This window comes from Ammospiza nelsoni, chromosome 3 (assembly GCF_027579445.1).
Source record: "Ammospiza nelsoni isolate bAmmNel1 chromosome 3, bAmmNel1.pri, whole genome shotgun sequence".
Lineage (NCBI taxonomy): Eukaryota > Metazoa > Chordata > Aves > Passeriformes > Passerellidae > Ammospiza > Ammospiza nelsoni.
Window position 1 is genome coordinate 68,899,518 of NC_080635.1, and position 19,324 is coordinate 68,918,841.

General features: G+C 44.8%; 2 protein-coding genes across 2 annotated transcripts in view; one reads left to right on the plus strand and one right to left on the minus strand.

Annotated features, from left to right (window-relative positions):
* REV3L (REV3 like, DNA directed polymerase zeta catalytic subunit) overlaps positions 1–6,511 on the plus strand; it is a 113,134-nt gene extending 106,623 nt beyond the window's left edge. Inside the window, exons 30-32 of the mRNA XM_059467995.1 lie at positions 513–759; positions 2,133–2,342; positions 5,338–6,511. Of these exons, the coding sequence (XP_059323978.1) occupies positions 513–759; positions 2,133–2,342; positions 5,338–5,478 (598 nt within the window). The 3' untranslated portion in view covers positions 5,479–6,511. The remainder of the gene's footprint in view (positions 1–512; positions 760–2,132; positions 2,343–5,337) is intronic.
* Positions 6,512–6,739: 228 nt separating this feature from the next.
* MFSD4B (major facilitator superfamily domain containing 4B) lies at positions 6,740–17,649 on the minus strand. The gene is made up of 4 exons (XM_059468534.1): positions 17,260–17,649; positions 17,005–17,173; positions 14,445–14,561; positions 6,740–11,953 (listed from the first exon to the last, which is right to left on the minus strand). Exons 1-4 carry the CDS (start codon positions 17,647–17,649, stop codon positions 10,716–10,718), a joined length of 1,914 nt encoding a protein of 637 aa, XP_059324517.1. The 3' UTR covers positions 6,740–10,715.
* Between the last annotated feature and the right edge of the window lie 1,675 nt (positions 17,650–19,324).

Consider the following 19,324-nt stretch of genomic DNA (forward strand, 5'->3'; position numbering starts at 1 on the left):
AGATAATGTAAGCTGAAAGATTTTGCCACCTTGCTTAATACAAAAGGTCTTCCAGTTAAGCTATGCTTCTGTAATGAAACAACATTGAAGTCCAGAACTCATATCTACTTCAAATTGAATTGTCCTTTGCTTTCTGAGTGGAAGATAATTCAGTTTGAAGCAGATATCCTTCTACTGAGTAAGCAGTCTCAGAAAGCAAAGGACCAGAATTTGACCAGGAAGCAAATTGTACTTGAGCTCTTTTTAGTACCTTGGAAATATTTCAGGAATATTTCTTTAAGGAAGTGGTAGCTGGAAAACAGTCTGCATGCAAATCCAAGTGACCTGAAACAGATTGTGTCTTTAGGGTTTATGCCTCAGGTTCTAAAATTTAGGTCCAATCACAAGTCAAATTAAAAATGAACCATTTTGGCCTGTGCTTCATAACGGGCACTGACTCCAGCCATCTGGAGAGCACCTAATCTAGTCAGATGGGGAGGCTTACAGGCATTCTCAAGGCTGTGTTTTGGCAGGAGGATGCTTGCCTACGACCGTCGCTCGGAGCCGCGCGTGGGGGAGCGCGTGCCCTACGTCATCGTGTACGGCATGCCCGGCCTGCCCCTCATCCAGCTCGTCCGGCGGCCGCTGGAGCTGCTGCAGGACCCCAGCCTGAGGCTCAATGCCACCTACTACATCACCAAGCAGATCCTGCCCCCCCTGGCCAGGGTCTTCTCGCTCATTGGCATAGATGTCTTCAGCTGGTACCACGAGCTGCCCCGGGTGAGTGTTTTCTAACAGGGGTTAGCGAGTGCAGTGCATCTGGCTGCAGTGTTTGGCCTTGCTGTGACTTGCAGTGGAATGAGGTTGATAGGAGGCAACAGCAAAGGTTATTTTGTGAAGCAGTGTTTGATGCTCAAATATACAATCCTGATTCTTAGATCTTCAGGTGTGGGATTTTTTTTCATGTAGTAAATCAGTTTTTTCAACCCTCTGTGCTGGGCTGATCACAGTCATCCTCTGTTTCCTGATCCCTTCTATAGTTTAAGAGAATATTTTGCCATAACTCTGTATTTTTAGCAGTATGTGTATGTGCATCTGTTTAGCCGTACCACATTTTAAATCTCTCTATATTAGATGTTGGAACTTCTGTTTTTTCAAAATGTTCTTGCATCTCTTGTCTGTATAGAAAGGGTGGCATGCCCCAGCAGCAGGAACACTTGAAAAATTTTATCACCAGAAGTTTAAAGCCAGTAATACCCAAACATGACTTCCCTAAAAGTTAAAGAAGTCATTGAGATGCAGGAAAAGAAGCATTAGATAGCTGGATTTTAGTTTGTTATTCCCTTGACAAAAAGGGATGGTAAAAGACAGTGTATCTGTGTAGTTTGGTTACTCTGCTCAGAACAGACTTCAGCAGCATAGTAATACGTCATGTTCCCACTGCAGTATAGCAGTATTTCCCAATACAGCCTTGATTGACTTCAGTTCTTCTTCTTTTTTTTACCTTTCCAATGGCACCATGGCAGTCACCCTAAGTATCTCCAACAAGCTGTTCTAGAAAGGTAAAAGAGCCCTGGCTTTCTGCAAGGCCAAGGAGCAGCAAGGAAGTCACAGAGAGCAGAGCAGCAGGAGAGTGAAGGATAGCACAAAGCAAAAGTCATGAGCAGCCAGGAGTAAGTGCAGAGAACAAACTTCCCAGGGTGATGGGCCAGTGGTGGAGCCTTGTCCAAGGAAATCAGAGCATGAGCTGGTGCCATGGACCAAAGCACCATGGCAGAGCTGTGCTCAGGACAGCAGCATCCAGAAAGCAGCCACTGGAGCTGCAGCCAGAGCACATTTAGATGTGAATCAGACCAGCACCTAAAAAAGGAGCAGCTGCAGGAGGCAGAGTTTGAGGTGAGATCAGGAGTTAAGGATGTGTGACCAAGGATGTTTCTGGTTACAGATTCCCTGTGAAATAGGTGTTGGGGAGGGCTCTGTTCAGTGTATCACTTGAGGGCCAGTGCTGCACTCTTCAGAGTGCTGTGATCCATGTTCATAATTTGTGTATGAACCCAGGCTCTGCAGGCCATCTTGCACTTTCTTACTAAGCTAGGAATAAGGCAAGCTGCTCTCTTGGGAGTTCATTACCTCTTAATTATTTTTCCTGACAGATTCAGAAGGCTGCCTCAGCTGCCCACACTGAGCTGGAGGGACGCAAGGGCACCATCTCCCAGTATTTCACGACCTTACACTGTCCTGTGTGTGATGAACTGACCCAGTATGGGATCTGTAATAAATGCAGAAGCCAGCCCCAGCATGTGGCAGTGATTCTCAACCAAGAAATCCGAGAGTTGGAGCGTAAACAAGAGCAGCTGGTCCAGGTACGATTAAAGCATTGTCAGATGTCTGTCGGCAAAAGACAGGGGCTGAAATTTCAAAGCAGTGCGTTACTGAGTGCTCCAACAGAAATAAATGGTCCAGGTGTTACATGTGCTGCAGCTTGTTTGCTTTACCCATTGCTGTTGAAGGCAGCGCAGCAGCTGTTGCTCTCCTCGGCTTTGTGGAAAGCTAAGGCAAAGGAGGGGATCAGAACAGAAGACACTTCTCTCATTTTCTTCTGATTTTTAAGAGTACCTTATATGGTTTGTAGGTCCCTTTTTATAATGACAGAGAGCTGTGAGAGTGTAAAAAACTCACTCTTTTTTGCATTAAAATAACAGATGATGTTCTAGAAACAAAAATGTTTGGGTCATAAAATTTATTTATTTATATGTAAAGCATGGATGTGGTTTAGCTTGGGGATTTTCTTGTTACCTTTCCTCTCAATAGGAATTTTCCAAGGTGCTTTTTCCCCTTGAGCTAGAAGTCAATTAAGAGGGTAGCTGACTGTGCTCATGAATATATTACAGCAAAGCACAATGCCTCCCCTTGTGGAAACATATACATACCTTCACCTAATTTTCATATTTTATAATTATTAAATATTTTAGTGAAAATTTATTTTTAGCACTAGCACGTGAAACATGCTAGTGTCTGAATGTCAGGGAGTGTAAGGTTTTCGGTGTTGTTTAGGTGGCCTGGAAAGGCCCAGGGATGGCCTTGAAGAGCTGACGCTTCAAAGGACGAGGAGAGACTTCTGATCTTGTCTCGGTCTTGGTGTTTATTAATTGTTTATCTAAAAGATTTTCTTTCAGCCCGACAGAGGTCTGCACAGCAAGTCAGCCATGGGCACACTCCACAAGCCCCCGGGGCAGTCACTTATCTTTATACCCTAAGTTACGTGTACAATATTTATCATTTCTCTCCAATACCTTCTACCCTTATTAACCGGTGCACTTCTAGTAATAACCAATCCCCAAGTGCCACCATCACCACAGAAGATGGAGGCCAAGAAGAAGAAGAAGAAGAAGAACAGGACACGCCCCAATTCCTCCATCTTACTTCTTTAGACCCCCCTGTACCAAAATCCTAAACCCTGTGTTTTACACTTTAACTAACTTATCCCTTCACCATTCACCCAGTGAAATCCTTCCAGTCCTCATACAGGCGTCGTCTCCTGTGTAGGATCAAAGTCCAGCCACCAGACACTTCTGGCAACATTCCAGGACTCCCGAGCCCCCCAAGGGTGGTCTCGGCCTCTCTGCACCTCCATCCTGAGGTGCTGAGATCCCACAAGGGAGATATAAATGTTCCTAAATCTAAGCATTGCTTTGATAGGTTCTCATGGGGTTGCTAAAAAAGCACTGTCATTCACTTCATCAGTATTTCATTACTAAGGTGTGGACTTCTTGCTGTATTTTGTAATATTTGCCTTTATCTGCGCTGTGAATGGCAGAAATGAGGAATTGCACGTTCTGCTGTTTGCCTGTGGTACTTTGAACTCTTTGCATTGCTCTTGTTCTGAAATAAAGCAGAACTTGGCAGGCTGGTCCAGCCCCACAGAAGGGTCAGCGAGTTTGATTAGAACATTCTCTTGTCTCTGCACCACACAACAGCTCAGCAAGGCCTGGGAACCTGTCCCAGTCAGTGTTTGATGCCTCTGTAAGTGCATCTGTCTTATTTTACTGTGAAGGCTCATATATCCTTCACAGCTTAAATCTTTAGCCCTTTGAGATTTTAAACATTCTGGAGCCAGCAGAAAACTGATATAACACTGAGCTGTACATTATTTTAAAATGCACTCAAAAATTACGTGCTCTAGGTTAAAACCATAGACTTCTCCCCTCAACACAAACTGAACTTAGGGGTTGTCTCAAGTACCATTTAATTTGATCCCTTGCATTTAAACCAGCCACAGCCTCTTTCAGAAGAACTAGGATAGATGAAGTTCTGAGTTTACAAACCTGGAACCAGCTGTTAAAATCCTGTTCCTTCTGGTCACAGGATTGGTATCCTCTGAGGTGCCACCTGTGGGACTGGGCCAGGAGGGGCTCCCCTCTCCAGCCATGGTCAGTCTGCAGGGATTTGGTGCTGATGCCGGCCTGGCATCACCAGGGAAGGTGGAAAGAGGGAAAAGAACTAGTTTTAAAGGCAAAGGGATACAATTTGGGTTTGTTGATCAGGCTATGCAAGTGATAGAATAAACTGTAACATTTTAATGTTACAAAAGACAGGTGTGGTTGGAAGCAACTTTCTAAGGTTTTAGAAAAACTGTTGCAGGTGCAAATGCTGCAAAGGTTAAAAATAAGAACAAAGCAGGGGCCTTTTGTTTCCTGAAGGTGTCTACCTTTGGAAAAACTGTCTGCTGCTATTTTATTCCATCAGGTATCTCACATTAAAAGTACTTTCAAGCAGCACTAACAAGTAATTCCTTGATCAAGAAGAGCAGTGCAACTACTGTGGCCTGTGTATTTTGGTGTTGGGATTGATTGACTCTAACTAGGTAAAACTAATTAAAGCTTATCCTGAAATGAGTAATTTATTTAAAGTCCCTTTTCTCTGCAGAGAATAACTGCTGGACAAGAGTTCTTTCTTTTTTCACTATGAGACTTTCATAGAGAGTAAGTTTATCACAAATAGAACACACTGCCCTGCTTAAACCCAGTCAACTTATTTACCTTGTTTTTTCAAGTGCCACCACATGCACAAGCAGGACTTAATTAGCAGGATTGAAGCCCAAGCTGTAGAGTTGTGCTGTTGCTCCTTGCCCAGTTCAGTGGGTGATGCTGCCAGCAGCCAAATGAGCTGTCTGGCAGCAGCCCAAGAGGCTGAGGCAGAGAAGGGAGCTGCTGTGGGGCCCTCCATACTGGGGAGCAGCTCTGTGCAGAGGGCTGTGCCTGTTCTGCTGATGCAGGCTTGAGGGTTTAGTAGTCCCTAGTGGTTTGTGCCTCGCTTGTGTTGTTTAAAATAATTTCTGCTTTTTCTTATGTGATACAGATATGCAAGAACTGCACGGGCTGCTTCGACCGGCACATCCAGTGTGTCTCCCTCAACTGCCCCGTGCTTTTCAAGCTCTCCAGAGTGAGCAGAGAACTGTCAAAGGCACCCTATCTCCGCCAGCTGCTTGACCAGTTTTAAATGATCTGTGTTACAGGATTCCAGGTGCTATTTTGTTTTTCCTTCAGTGTTTACCACACTAAGACTATTGTGCATGGTGCTTTTTCAATTCTCACCTAGTCCAGGATTTCCATTTTAACTGTTGGGTTTATTGTCTGAAGAATAATAAACGCTTACCATAACTAAATTGAAGAAAAAAAAAAAAAAAACCCAACCCATTTGTTGATCTATGAATAGCTCACTTTTTAAGATGTAAAAATTTCTTCTTCCTTTCATGTTTCTAACATACTGTTTTATAATGCTGATGTTGAAATAGCTCTGTGTAACATCTTGTAAATCCATTTCAAAGTAGAAGTCAAGTTTACTTCCTGGAGGAAGGAGCACTGAAAACCTCTTGAAATGATAAAACCATTCGTGTGTGTTCTTGAACTGTCAGTATCAAGACGTGTTACTTATATATTCTCCATTCACTTTATAATTTTGTCTGCGAAATATTTTGTAAATACACTTTTTTACTTTTCAAACAACTGAGTAAAATAATGTGCAATGACTTTTATACAGATAATTTTAAAGTTGGTTGGTATATCTCCTCCTAAGTTTTGCTTGATTCCAAGTAGATTGTTATTTTGATCAGACTGTGCAAGCAGGAGTACCATGTGTAGCATTTTGAAACATTATTTTCTAAAAATTGCTGTCTTGCTTTAGCTATTAATGGGGCATTGTGAGGAACTGTGCAAAGACATTTTTGTTACAAACCTGTGGGACTGTTGCAATACTTTAAATATAAAATTTTATTCCATTTTTGCTTGTTTTGTATAGACATTTCTATTGCTTCTAAATATGCTTAAAATATTTTCTTTCCTTACGTACTGTACAGTTAAATCTTATTTGCCACCATCTTGACAAAATGTGTATTTAGAATATTTGTATAACTGTATAAAATGGAAAAGGAATTATGTGGTCAGTGCATTGTTTTCTAAACTGGAAATCATTTTGTTTTAGAAGTTAATAATGGAAACCATATTAAAGTTGAATAAAATGATATGGTAAAAAACTCTACAGGTTTTTTTAATATTTACCCTCAATTTGTTTCCTTCTCTGGCACACACAATAATGTAAAAACAAGACTGCTCAAATCAAAGTTAAGATTCCATCTTAAACTTTGGGATCTAAAACATCAGTAGGAGTTCTTAGAGGCCTTCCCCAAACCAGAAGAGAAACATTTCCAGTTTTCCATTAGTCAGACAAAGACCAAGTTTTAAATTTAAAAGTCTAGAGAAGATTTGAAAAATAGAAGAAAACTTTATTTACATCAAGGAACCTGAGCGCCTTCTCCAGATAAGAATTTATTACAGTCAAGACACCAGTCAGTCTATTAAATGTCACATTACACAGTACAATGTAAAACCCACACCAAGCAGAATCAAAACTATTACATATACAATAGAAAATCTACAGATTGCAATGCACTTGTATGCAAAGTAACTCTAAAAAAACAAAACATCAAGGCAGAAAACTTTGCCTGGTCGTGCATTCACGCATTGGTCAAGTACAGAATAAAAGTGCAAATGCCAGGAGTGAGTGCTTGTAGTACACTCCAGCATGCCTCAGGATAAACAAAGTATTAAATGACACTTAGCTGCAAGAGGTTACCTTTCACACTGGAGCAGAGCACTCATCTTCAAACTGTTCCTGGGTTCGTGGACAAAAATAGGATTCTTATCAAATTCAGGTATCTAATTTATGGATTAAAGCTCTTGTCCTCAACAGAGGGATGGCTTTTCAAGCATAAGCAGGGCAATAGTAATGTAATACAGTTACTTCAAGTAATTTCAACCCCCAACATGTAAGTATTTGAGCTTTCTGGAGCACCTGTAACTTAAAATAGATCTGCATTGTAAATAGATCCTCACTTCAGCTGTAGATACCAGGAAGCAATTTACTGTGAAAGGAAATTTAAACATGAGAAAACCAATATTCATTGTCTGAAAACAAGCCTTGAGGAACGCCAAAATCCAAGAGCAGGGAGCTAAGCCTTGGCCATCGAGGGTGCCTAGAATTGGTATGAGCTGGACTCATCCTTGGAAATGTCCTAGATCTTGTTTTAAACTTAAATTGCTTCAAGCATTTTATTTTCAGTCAAGGGCAGCCCCTGCTGTTAAAAGCAGGCTGGTTAGGGGATAAGGACAACACTTTCTGTCTGTCTAGCCAGTTCAAGTTCAAGACCAGAACTAAGACACGGAAGGCTCCAAGTCCTCATTAAGATGACTCTAAATTTAGGCAGGTCTCCACACGTCAGTGGAAAGTGATTCCACATAGATAATTCTTCAGCTTCCACTGTCTTACAGCCACTGCTTTTTGGATCCTTTACTTGAGGGAAAAGGCTGCTCTTACCTTGGCATTCCTGCCTGTTGCTACATTCCTACTACACAGGCCTCTTGCTTTTTAAAGACGAAATGGGGATGAATTGAAGTTACTCTCACAGGAATTAATACATGCAGGAAAAAAAAGAAAATGTTTTGTGCAATATTTTTACATTTGCTGGGACGACGCTGGTCAGAAACACAAATAAGTGTCTGTATATGTGCAGTAGATCAGCTTCTAAGAGATTACAGCATATTTCCCAATGCAGCTTTGATTTCATTTTCTGGGGTTTTTTAGTACTTGATTATGCAAACGATATAAAATATCCATGTAAAGTATCCCTGAGAACAGTCTTACGTGTAGGACATTCCAATCTGGAATTTCATCAAAACTTAGCATATAAATTGGGGGAGTTTAGAATTTTCCTGGTTGCTCAGTATCTTTCTTTAAGTAATTTTCTTCTGGCACCATGATCTCAGGTATGGGGAAACTTTTTTATAGCAATGTCAACACAGGGGGATGGCAGGTCCAGCAAGGAGCTGCCATAGAACAGTTTCTGTATCTTTCATTCTGTATCTTTCATTTCACTGTATCTTTCAACAGTTTCTGTATCTTTCATTGTGTGCAGGTGTCCTGCACCTTCTCCCTGCCCCTGCACCAGTGAGATTTCTCCTCACCATCAGCTGACACCCCCTGCCTCCCACACACAGAGCAGCGTGCAGGAGGGAAGAGGAAAAACAGTGAAATGCAGGCTCCAGGTGCCCTCGTTCCATTCCCTCTGCCTACCACACTGTTTGCTTCCATGTCACACCAGAGGAGCACTCAGGGCCGCACAGACTCACTCGTGTCACCTGTGCCCAGGGCTGGGGCTGGCACTGACCATCCCTGGAAGCAAACAGAACCCTCGTGGCTCGAGTGAAACCAGGCTGCATTCTAAAGTGCAGGTCCATGCATTGCACTGGAAAAAGATGCCACAGAAGGAATCCATCAAAACCACAGTGGCATTTAAGTGCCAGCAGCAGAAAGAGAGGGAGGCTCTGCAACATGGCAAGCTATTAACAAAAAAACTTTCACAGCAAGTTGATTCTGGCTTCTTATTAACTTCTCAGAAGAAAAGAAAAAGCCATTCAAGCCTAGGTTGCATAGTTGAAGGACAAGAGAGGGAACAAAACCAGACCTGGAAATTCAGGAACATCTGACATTCTGTGCTGTTACACCTGGAGCCCTTTTGTTACTAAATGAAACCTCTTAGCAAGAAACATACTAACAAAAGTGCGAAGTTAAAAACCCCAAACAAAGCACATTCTTATCATATAGACTTAAAAAAATACTTAACTGATTTGGAGCTCCAAGCTGACAAATGACAAGATTACTGTTCAGAGACAGATTTGCATTTACTGTTACTTTTTTCCTCTTACACTGGGAGAGCTCTCTGGCATGGCTGCACCTGCCCAGGGTTTCCTGCTCAGCAGCAATGAACCTTCACATACAAACCACTGCTTCTCCACTAGGGAGAATCCATCTCCATGTCACCCCCCAAAGAAAAAACCCAAATGTCACCAAGCCAGATGGCCAGGGGCAAGTAGTCATTCTGGAAAGGATTGTCTCATTGATAATTCCCTCTCCTCAAATCTCCATTGTAACACATTACTCTGGTAAGTCTTGGGACAGGAAACCAGAGAAGTTGTGATAACCTTTAACAACTGGCTTTAAAATACCATATATTAAGCAATCTCTTTTACCTGAAGGGAGTCAGCAAGAAAGGTGGAGTGGGACTTTTTACAAGAGCATGTAGGATAGAACAAGGGGGAATGGCTTCAAACTGAAAGTAGGTTTAGATTAGAAATCAGGGAAAAAAATCTTTCCTGTGAGGGTGGTGAGGCACTGAAACAGGTTGCCCTGAGAAATTGTGGATGCTCCAGCCCTGGAAGTTTTCAAGGCCAGTCTGGATAGAGTTCTGAGCAACCTGTTCCAGTGGAAGGTGTCCCTGCCATGGCAGCAGGTTGGAACTGGATGATCTTTAAAGGTCCCTTCCAACTCAAACCATTCAAAGATTACATTATAATTTTATCATCTTCTGTGTACATTTTTTAATTTCAGTGATAGTGCCATAATAAAAATCAGAAATACTTTGGATCATTTGGATTATTTAGATTTGTCGCCACGGTTTAGTAGGTTGGAGTTATGCATTTGAGCAGATAAACAGTGGCCCATTTTGTGCCCTTTCTTCTAAACTGCTTTTAAGTGACCCAAAGGCATGATTTCACTCCTAAGAAATGTACTCTTGGGCGTTTCCTAATCTCCACGTGCAAATATGCCACCATTTCCCAGGGGGGTTTTTTGTCTTTGTCTCAGAACCAAAAATTCCTGTAGTTTGCCACAAGTTATTCAATTTACAGCTCCTGGGCATCACCAGAAATTTTAACTGATTTGATCACACACAACTGTCAGACACAGTAGGAACATTCCTCCTTCACAAGGTAAGAAAGTTCAGCATTACTGGTAACAGATGTCTCTGCTCTCTCATGAAACCATTTTGTGACAAAGCATCTCAGACCTTCACCTTTCACCCACCTTAAAAATCTGAGTAGTCTGAGCAGTCCCCTTCTTTCCCAGTTATTACAGCATCTCTTCCTTGGATGCATGCCTCATATTTAGAAAACATCTTTTATGTTTTAACAGTTTTGGCATAGCTAAACATTTATCATGTTGCCCCTTTCACATCACTGAGGACCTTCCCACTCCAAGACATATCCCCACAGGCTGAAAGAGGAGAAAGGACTGGGAAAATGAACATGCTGAGCTCTGCACCACTATGAAAGGGTTCCCGAACCACTTGACAACAGCTACAATTCAATTGCATTTCCATTAATAAAAAAAAGTCTGTTGTGACTCTATTCACTCTTGTCCCAGTTAATACTCCCATTTTGTCTCCCAGGGGAACCATCAGCAACCACTGGAGGATCACCCAAAGCATTGTCCAGATGGGGCTGGACAGCTGAAGAGTCCCCTGGTATCCTGTGGGACGTGTCCCTCAGAGAGTTTTTGAGCTCGTCATTCATTTCTACCACCTCAAAGTCTGCATCATTCCACTCTCTCACGTGCTGCTCCTCCTCCTCCTCATCCTCAGTGAGCCTGGAGTTCGACAGCAGCGTTTTCCGGGTCTCCCTGTCGCTCACTTCCCGCGAGTCGCGCTGCTGGGGCCAGTTGGCGAGTTTGTACATGGCGGGGAAGAGCAGCACCGTCACCATGGAGGTGACAAAGGCCGTGTACATGACGACAGGGATGTGGTGGTACCTGCCTTGCAGGTAGCCCACCGCCACGGGGATGCACATCTCGCCCAGCGCCGCGCCCACCACGAAGAGCGAGGCCGTTTTCCCTTCCACCACCGTGTACTGCTCGATCCAGGCGATGCCGCTGGGGAAGATGGTGGCCATGGACGCTCCGTACACGGCGCTGCCCGCCCACAGCGCGGCCCGCAAGTGGGAGAAGAAGGCCAGGGCCATGGAGGAGGTGGCCGAGCACACGAGGCTCAGGACGATCATGGTGGCAGGGGACAGGAATGCGGCGCCGAATATCGCCGCGCCTCGGCACACGGCAAACGCGCCCCAGAAGACGGAATTGAGGGCGGCTGCCTCGCTTTCCTTCATCTCGGCAAAGACCATTGCGTGAGTGTACACATAGGAGCCATAAGTGACCTCAGCTCCCACGTAGAACAAGAAGAACACGAACAGCAGACCAACGAGAGGCCAGTGGTATTTGGCAAGCTTGTCCTTGTGCGCAGAAGCCTTTGATTTGTCTTTAACTGAGCTGCTCTTTGAAAACAAAACAAAAAAGAAGATGGAAACTAAGAGAATATAGGAACCTATGAAAATATAGGACCACAAAAAGCTCTCATTGCGATGGTCGTTCAGTGCTGGTGTAGCTGATGCAGCTGATGCTATTGGCACAGACTTGAGGACAGACTGGTTTGTCTTTTCAGCCCCTGACAGTTCCTCAGATTTGGAACTCCCCAAGTCCATTTGAGCCACCAGAGGAGCCAGAAATGCGCCAGCAGCAAAACTGAAGTGCAAAGCCTGCAAGTGTGGCCCAGCCTCTGATCCCCAGGTGTACAGTGCCAGTACATTGCCACCTGCAGATCAGAGAGAAAAACATTCCTTTCAGTCTGAGACTAGATATTGTTTAAAAGAAAATAAAAAACCAACAAAACAAAACAAACCATAACAGATATTGCTAATTCAATGTACAATAATGCCAGGTTTAGCAAACACAATGTGTAAAACAGCAGTTTACTGAAACTCTACCTTAAATCCATGTGATTACTTCAGCTTTAGGAGGATATTCAGAGCAGTCAAAACAAAGAGTCACACAGTGGCTTAATCCAGCAGCAATGGACAGACATAACTGTGCCAGGGGAGGTTTAGATGGGGTGTTGGGAAAAATTTTCTCATGGGAAAAGGTTGTTAAGCATTAGAACAGGCTGCCCAGGAAAGTAGTGCCAAGTCACCATCCCTGGAGGTATTTAAAAGACATATGGATGTGGCATTAGGGACACGGTTTAAGGCAGGACTCAGCATTGCTGGGTTAAGGGTTGGACCTGATGACCTTAAGGGTATTTTCCCACTTAGGGACCCTATGATTCTATGGTTCTAATTACCCTCCTTGACAATTTGCAGCATTTTTCAGCCTTTTTTAAAAGGGAAATTTAACTGCTTCTCATTTCTCAAAGTATCAAAAGCAACAATGCCCAATGCTAAGAATCAGAGGAACAAAAACAACATTTAAAATTCATTAAACAATATCCCAGGAAAAATAACAATTCACTTGCTACTGATGGGCTGGGCCCACCACCCCACTGTGTTCAAATGACTTTCCAGAAACAGAAGGGTTTGCATCAGTACTGCTGTAAGCACCAAACTACAACACCATCAGATCAACAATAATGGTAGGAAATGAGATCTCAGAGAGGTGTTTTGAAGTAGACCCTCAGAGGAATGCAGGAAAACAAAACAGTAATCAAATTCCTGTGCTGCAGTACAGCAGCCCTTGTCACTCAGCACTCTTCCAAACCAATTCAGCTTTGCCTTACTGCCTTGCTGTGAGTTTCTTCTGCTACTCCTGCTCATCATGGAGAGTCTCTCTGGCTCTGAGGTCTGATCCAAGCAATACACCCACTGAAGGTATTTTGACCATTGGCTGACAAGATTTTCCCATCCAAAGAATTTTTAAACCAAGTGCCACGTATAACAATCTTACCAGAGGCAGCAAATACAGCTCTGCACTCAGTTTATTTAACACAACCTGTGCTGTGCAAAACCATCTCTTCACCACTGGATCCTGCTCTTTTTACATCTTAGCAGAGCTCCCTCAAACCCCACAGCATTAAGGCAGACACTTCACATGTGCAGCCATCGTTCCTCTTTGTTGCCAACCAGCCAGGCCCTGGCTGGGATGCTTCCAGAGCTGTTTGGATAAGCTAACACGTGAGTCAGCTCTGTCTCAGCAATAACCCTGCCCTGAAGGTGACCAAGCAGCTGCTGTAGTGATTGCTGGTTAGTGAGCCTGCCCAGGTCCTGCAGGAGGGCAGCAGAGCCAGCACAGCTGCTGGGACACGGCTGGAGAGGTGCCAGGAGGGGCTGCCTGCTCTTGCCTCACCACCACGTGCTGCAGCAATGAGAGCACTCTGCTGACAGATGCACTTTTGGGCATTTCCTAATCTCCATGTGCAAGTGTGCCAGCATTTCCCAGGCATTTTCGAGCGTGCCCAAAGCCTCTGCTGTGGCCTTGACTCCTGGTGCAAACTGCCTGCTAAAGCCTGAGCCGCCCTGTCCGAGCCTGCCCAGGGACTCCTTTGTGGGAGTTCATTTTTCACACCTCCAGCACCACTGACCTTTCTGACCACACCTGCACTGGCTCTGCAACTTCACCAACACATCTGAGGATCATGGAATCATTTAGGCTGGAAAAGATCCTCAAGATCATCTTCCTCCAATAATAAGCCTCTGCTAAGACACTGGGTTTGAACAGCTGTCCAGCAAACTGCTGGGTTTGGGGGTTTTTGCCCAGGTCATTTGCAGTACGCACATGCCACAGACTTAGAATCTGGGGACAGAACAAATTTGTATTCCCAGCCACCTAAGCATGGCTGGCCAAAGGTGGAAAACAGCCCTTAATTCAGGGAGATGGGCACCATGGTGCTGTGAACTCCCAGCTGCAGGTGGGCAGCTCTGCCAACAGCAGCTGTAAGAATCTCAAACACCAAGGCTTTGCTCAGGACTAGCTTAGGCACAGCTAATGCTAATGAACCATGTCCTCACCAGCTTCCTGCAAATGAGCAATTTAAAGAAAACATTGCTTAAAGAGCACAGGGCACTTCTTTATGCCTGTAATGGCCCACTGAAATGCAAATTAATCTTCTCCAGGAACCAGCCCTAAAGGAAGGCCTGTCTCACACACAAACGCTGGAAGCCTAAGGACCAGACTAATCCAAGAGCCACAACCAGGTAAAACATTCCCCTCTTTTCATTCACCATGCATCACAAGAAAAGCCAACAACTGTTTTGGTATGCTTGAAGTTTCCAATTCGTTTGCTGAAAGAACGGCCAGAGCACAGGGTGCCCTACCTGTGTCCAGAATTCCCATGGAACCTCCAATAACTGACATCAAGATGGTCAATATCAGGGACTGGTTACACCAGGGTATCACATAAAGACCAGCTGCTGTTCCAAGCATGGAGAAGGCTGCAAAGGTTAAAAAACAAAACATAACACTCTCATACTACAGCTTCCATTTAAATAACACAGAAGAAGAAGAAATACAAATAAATTCGTGGTTTTCTTAAAGTTACAGATAATCCTAATAAGGGATGCAATGTAAATACCTCAATCCACGGTGAGCAGCAGCAGCTAGAAAGTTGAACAGATAATTTTTTAGTTGGGAAAAAAAAGGAATTTCATAAAACCTTGCATGACAAACTTCTCTGGCTAAAGCAAAGAGAGGAGTAGCTCCTGCTGGGACACTAAGAATTCTTCTGCAAACTTCTGATTTAGAAAGTGACTTCAGTGTGAAACCAGTAAACCATGGGTTTGAGCAGTGTCAAGCCTGTCCTCTGAGAACTGCATAACATTTAATTTGGCTCCATTTCTAAAAGAAACCAAATAACTAACTCTTAAAAATGCTATAAGTAATTGCACCTCGTCCACCAAGTGATCTTCATATAAAGATGCTGACTTTTATTTCTATTTTGTTCTCACATGAGGGATGTATTCCAAGGGATTTCTGGGGTTTTAGACAGAACTACAACATTTCTCATAAATTAATTTTGCAGCAGTTCATTACCTGCATTCATTTCACCATTATTGGCTACACTTACAACATGCCATTTCAGAAAATATTTTTAGCAGATGGAAATTGCTTTTATTACCATTTGGGAGGAAGTTCAGTAGTTCAATTCTATGCTTATAATTGCCTCCATAATAAAACAACCTGCAATTAATATCTTGAACTGAAAATATTAGGTTATTAGAAAGCTTGTACCAGTTCAACTGTCTCTATTCTTTTTAAAATCAATCCATGATCATAGATGCAGCAGATACTTGAAACATCAATGGAGCCCGATGTATTTAAGAATTTAGGTTGATTCCAAAAAAAAACCAACCAGCAACAATGTCCAGAACCCTAGAGACCTCGCAAGATACTTGGAATACATGCCTCAAAACATTTTTGAAGGTGGTGTGCATGCTGAGCTGCATGAAGCAAACACCAGAGACAGGGAATACTAAGTGCAGCTCCTCAGGTGCCACACTCAAACCTGAAAGTAACTTCCCAGCAAGGGCTTTGTTGTCCACTTCAGCTCTATGCCTGATAATCAGCGCTTAAAAATTTCCTTGACAAACACCGGTGATGTTTTTGATTTTTCCTCCATATAGAGTTTTTCTCTGTAGCAGAATTCCAGCAGTTGATAGATGGGAGGCAAAACTACACAAGCCAAAATCTCTTACAGGCAGCCCTCAGATGATAAAAATGAGACAAGGTTCAGTAGTTCAGATTGTGGTTCTGCCATAAGCACTGCTAAACTGGAAAGGATTAGGAGATCCATCATTTCCCACAGATTGTTAACAGACAGCTATCCTCAGGGAAAGAAGGAAATACTAAACTATTTCAAGTTAACCTGGGTTTCTACAGGTGTCTGCACTGATTCCATTACAGGAGGCAAAGTCTGACTTGGTCAGGTGTACAAGGGGGAGGTTAAAGGAAACCCACCCCACAACTGCAAACACTAGCAATGGGAAAAGGGAATCTTATCTGACCTGACCATGTGATTATAGCATGCTCCTTATGGGAGGCACAGTTCCCTGAAGGGGTGAAGGAGAAGAGTGAGCCCTGGTACACATTTTAATCCCTAATTTTGAGCACAAAGGCACTTGAAAGAAAAAAAGACAGAGCTTCCACTATTTTTGGTGTGAGAATGAGACGCAACTCTAAAAGGAGCCCCTCCTTTCTGGATGCTGAGTGTGGCTCCTGGATCCCTGCTGGCTGAGCAGCCTCAGGGATCTGCCTGCACAAAACCGGTCCTGTGCTCCTTACAGCAGCAAGTTCCCACACGTCCAGAGAACTGTTACAGTCGTCAGCTGTGGTACCCACAGTTTAAATGTTTCCACCATTATAAACAATAATTAATGTTTCCCACTGTAAATCAGTTAAAACTTGGCTACAGCCCTCCATCAAAGGCCACAGGCCTTCGTCCATTGCACGAAGCCGATCGTGACTGATGAGTGTTGAGGAAAGAGGAAGGTCCCCCACAGAGCTGCGGGAGGTTTCAGCTGCACACACGGCAGCCCGGACACAGCTTCCTGCCTCACGCCTTGTACGGTGGCGCTACAGGAGCCTGGTATGTTCCAAGAGCACCCACCCTGGGCACATTACTTGATGCAAACTAAAAAAAGCCCAGCTGTTCTTTTCAGAGCGAGCCACTGGTCGATCCCTGCACATTTTGTCCGTTCGATCCCAGTTCCCGCTCGGCCGTGCCCGGCGGGCGGGGGCTCTGGCAGCGCTGCAGGCAGGGCCACATGGCGACAGCCGCGGGCATCTGGGGACAGCCCCACGTCCCACGGACCCTGCCGCTCCCGGGGCTGCAGCAGAAGCTGCCCCAGACGGTGTCCGGGAGGGCGAGGCCGCACTCACCGAGCAGCAGAGTGGCGTTCATGCAGTCGAGGAGCACCCCGCCGACCACCGACCCGCCCAGGGAGCCCAAGGACCGGCCCACGAAGATGTAGTAGATGTCGCTGACGTTCTTGCCGACATTGGCGGCCAGGGTGGGGAAGGTGGGACCCAGCACGGCGATGCTCATCCCCTGCAGGGGAGAGTGCGGGGTCACCTCGGGAGGGTCCGCAGCGCCCCCGCAGCGCCGGGGCCGCCCTCGCTCACTCGTTCACTCACCAGCCCCAGGAAGGAGGCGCAGAGGGTCCCGGAGATGCACCAGCGCAGCGCGGCCCCGTCCGGGCAGCGCCCGCAGCGCCACCCGCCCCCGGCCGCCCCCGCCTCCGGCTCGTTCTCGGTCTCCTCCGCCTCGATGAAGGGGACGCGCAGCTCCCGGTCGGCCTCGGCCATGGCTCCGGCCGCCGGCTCCGAGGGCCGCTCCGGGCCCGAGGAGAGCGGCCCCGGCGGCTCCGCCCCGCGCACGGCGCCGGGAGGAGCGGGAGGAGGAGCGGGAGCCGCGGGAGGAGCAGCGGGAGCAGCGGCGGGATCGGAGCCGGGGGGCGGCAGCGCCGCGTCCTCCTCCGCCGGGGGCTCCTCCGGGGAGCAGGGCTCGGCGCTGGGGAGCGACATTGCCGGGGCAGCTGACACTCCACACCGCTGGAAGTTTGTGCCACGGTGCCCGAGGAAGTGCCCTTATAAACTAGCATTTATTTTTAATCTGTGTTATCACTCAAACTGCACTCTACCTTTCAATCGACCGATCATAAACGGTCTTTGCCTTCCACAAGGATCGTGTTATGGCACGGCAATAAAGCTTCTCAAGAGAGAGAGAGAAAGCTGTCGAGTCTGCTAAGCACATAAGCTATTAACACATGCCTGGTATTTAAAGTTTTCAGCATTAAAACTACATTAATTCCTACCGCTCACGTGGAGCAGCTCACCGACTGTGCAACAGGTCTCAGTGCGTGCTCCCTGTCCGGCACGGAGCTGCTGCTCCCTCCAAGAAAGGCTCCGAGTTTCACCGCACTTGGTAAGTTTAAGTGTCACAAGCAAACAAACAACTCGAGAGAGAATTCCAAACCGCACTGCTTTGTTTTGCGAGGTGTCCCTAACAAGTAGATTCAGGGATATGGCAGCGCATGGACAGTGATGAGCAACCCATTCCCGTTTCTCCCGGCACTGGCAAGCATGTTGCAAGTGTTCGGAATAGCCTGGGTGCATTAAGCCATTAAAAAAAAAAAAAAAAAAAAAAAAAAAGAGTGGCTGCTTGCTAACAAGTAACACTGCCAGATAATATCTAAACCTGATCGATCCCACGTTCTACCTTCGGAGGAGTGCAGAGTCTGCAGAAAACTGCTGAGCTTCTGTTCATACGTAGAGACAGACTGCTCTGCCCAGCAGTAGAGACAATTCCAGATAAAATAATAATTTCAACTATAAAATAACAGTAGTCACACACAACTCAAACCACATTTCTAGATGTTTTGCCTGGTTTGAAATGCCTCCCCCAGGCTTCTCCTCACTGTTGTTTTACACACTTACAAAGAGGCTTTGTACATTGAAAGTGTACAAATGGCAACAGCACCCAGGCACTTAAAAAGGTTTTGAGCATCTTTTTCAATTCTTAATTTGAACTGCAAGTAGCCTAGGGAATAACCCCAGGAATATTTCACCTATATCATCAGATGTATTTATTAAAGAAAATAAATATTTGGCTCTACTACAAAGGAAAGGTGAATGAATTTTTGGGACTTACTGAAGCTGTCAATGAGGAAACATTTCATGAACTGTAAGTCAAGGGAAGGTAAGGACAGTCAAGGTAAGTCAAAGGGAAATTGGTAGTAGGCCAGTAAAGGATTAAAGGTCCCACTGGCAGTCCATGAAGCAAAAATCAGAATTATTTTGAAACACCACTCAAGCTTACTGTACCAGTTTCCCTCCCTCCTTCAATTTTCCTTCTGCCTTTTGTAAATGCAACTGCTTCTGCAAGTTTCCTATTAAGACCCAGAATGGAAAATACAGAAGATAAACTTTTCAGAAACAAGCAGCTCAGAAGCTAGCTTAGGTTTTTAAATCATTAGTCTTATAATGGGTTGTCAGTGCAATCAGAATAAAACGGGTTGCACCATATATTAATGTAGAAACAAATGTAATGGGGACATCTCAGTCAGACCACAGTAGCAACAAAAGCTGTAAAGACTTTTTGTATAAAAGTCTTCACACTAGAGTCAATAATTATCAGAATACAACAAAATTACCTTTCAAAATGGCGAGTTTTACACAAGAATAAGACCAAAAATGATGC

What these genes read in the sequence shown, in the direction of transcription:
- MFSD4B (XM_059468534.1), bottom strand. Translation starts at nt 17,649, where the DNA reads ATGTCGCTCCCCAGCGCCGAGCCCTGCTCCCCGGAGGAGCCCCCGGCG. An exon ending in GCGCCTCCTTCCTGGGGCTG is followed by an intron (nt 17,174 to 17,259) that starts GTGAGTGAACGA and finishes TCTCCCCTGCAG; the next exon opens with GGGATGAGCATCGCCGTGCT. An exon ending in CATGGGAATTCTGGACACAG is followed by an intron (nt 11,954 to 14,444) that starts GTAGGGCACCCT and finishes TCTGATCTGCAG; the next exon opens with GTGGCAATGTACTGGCACTG.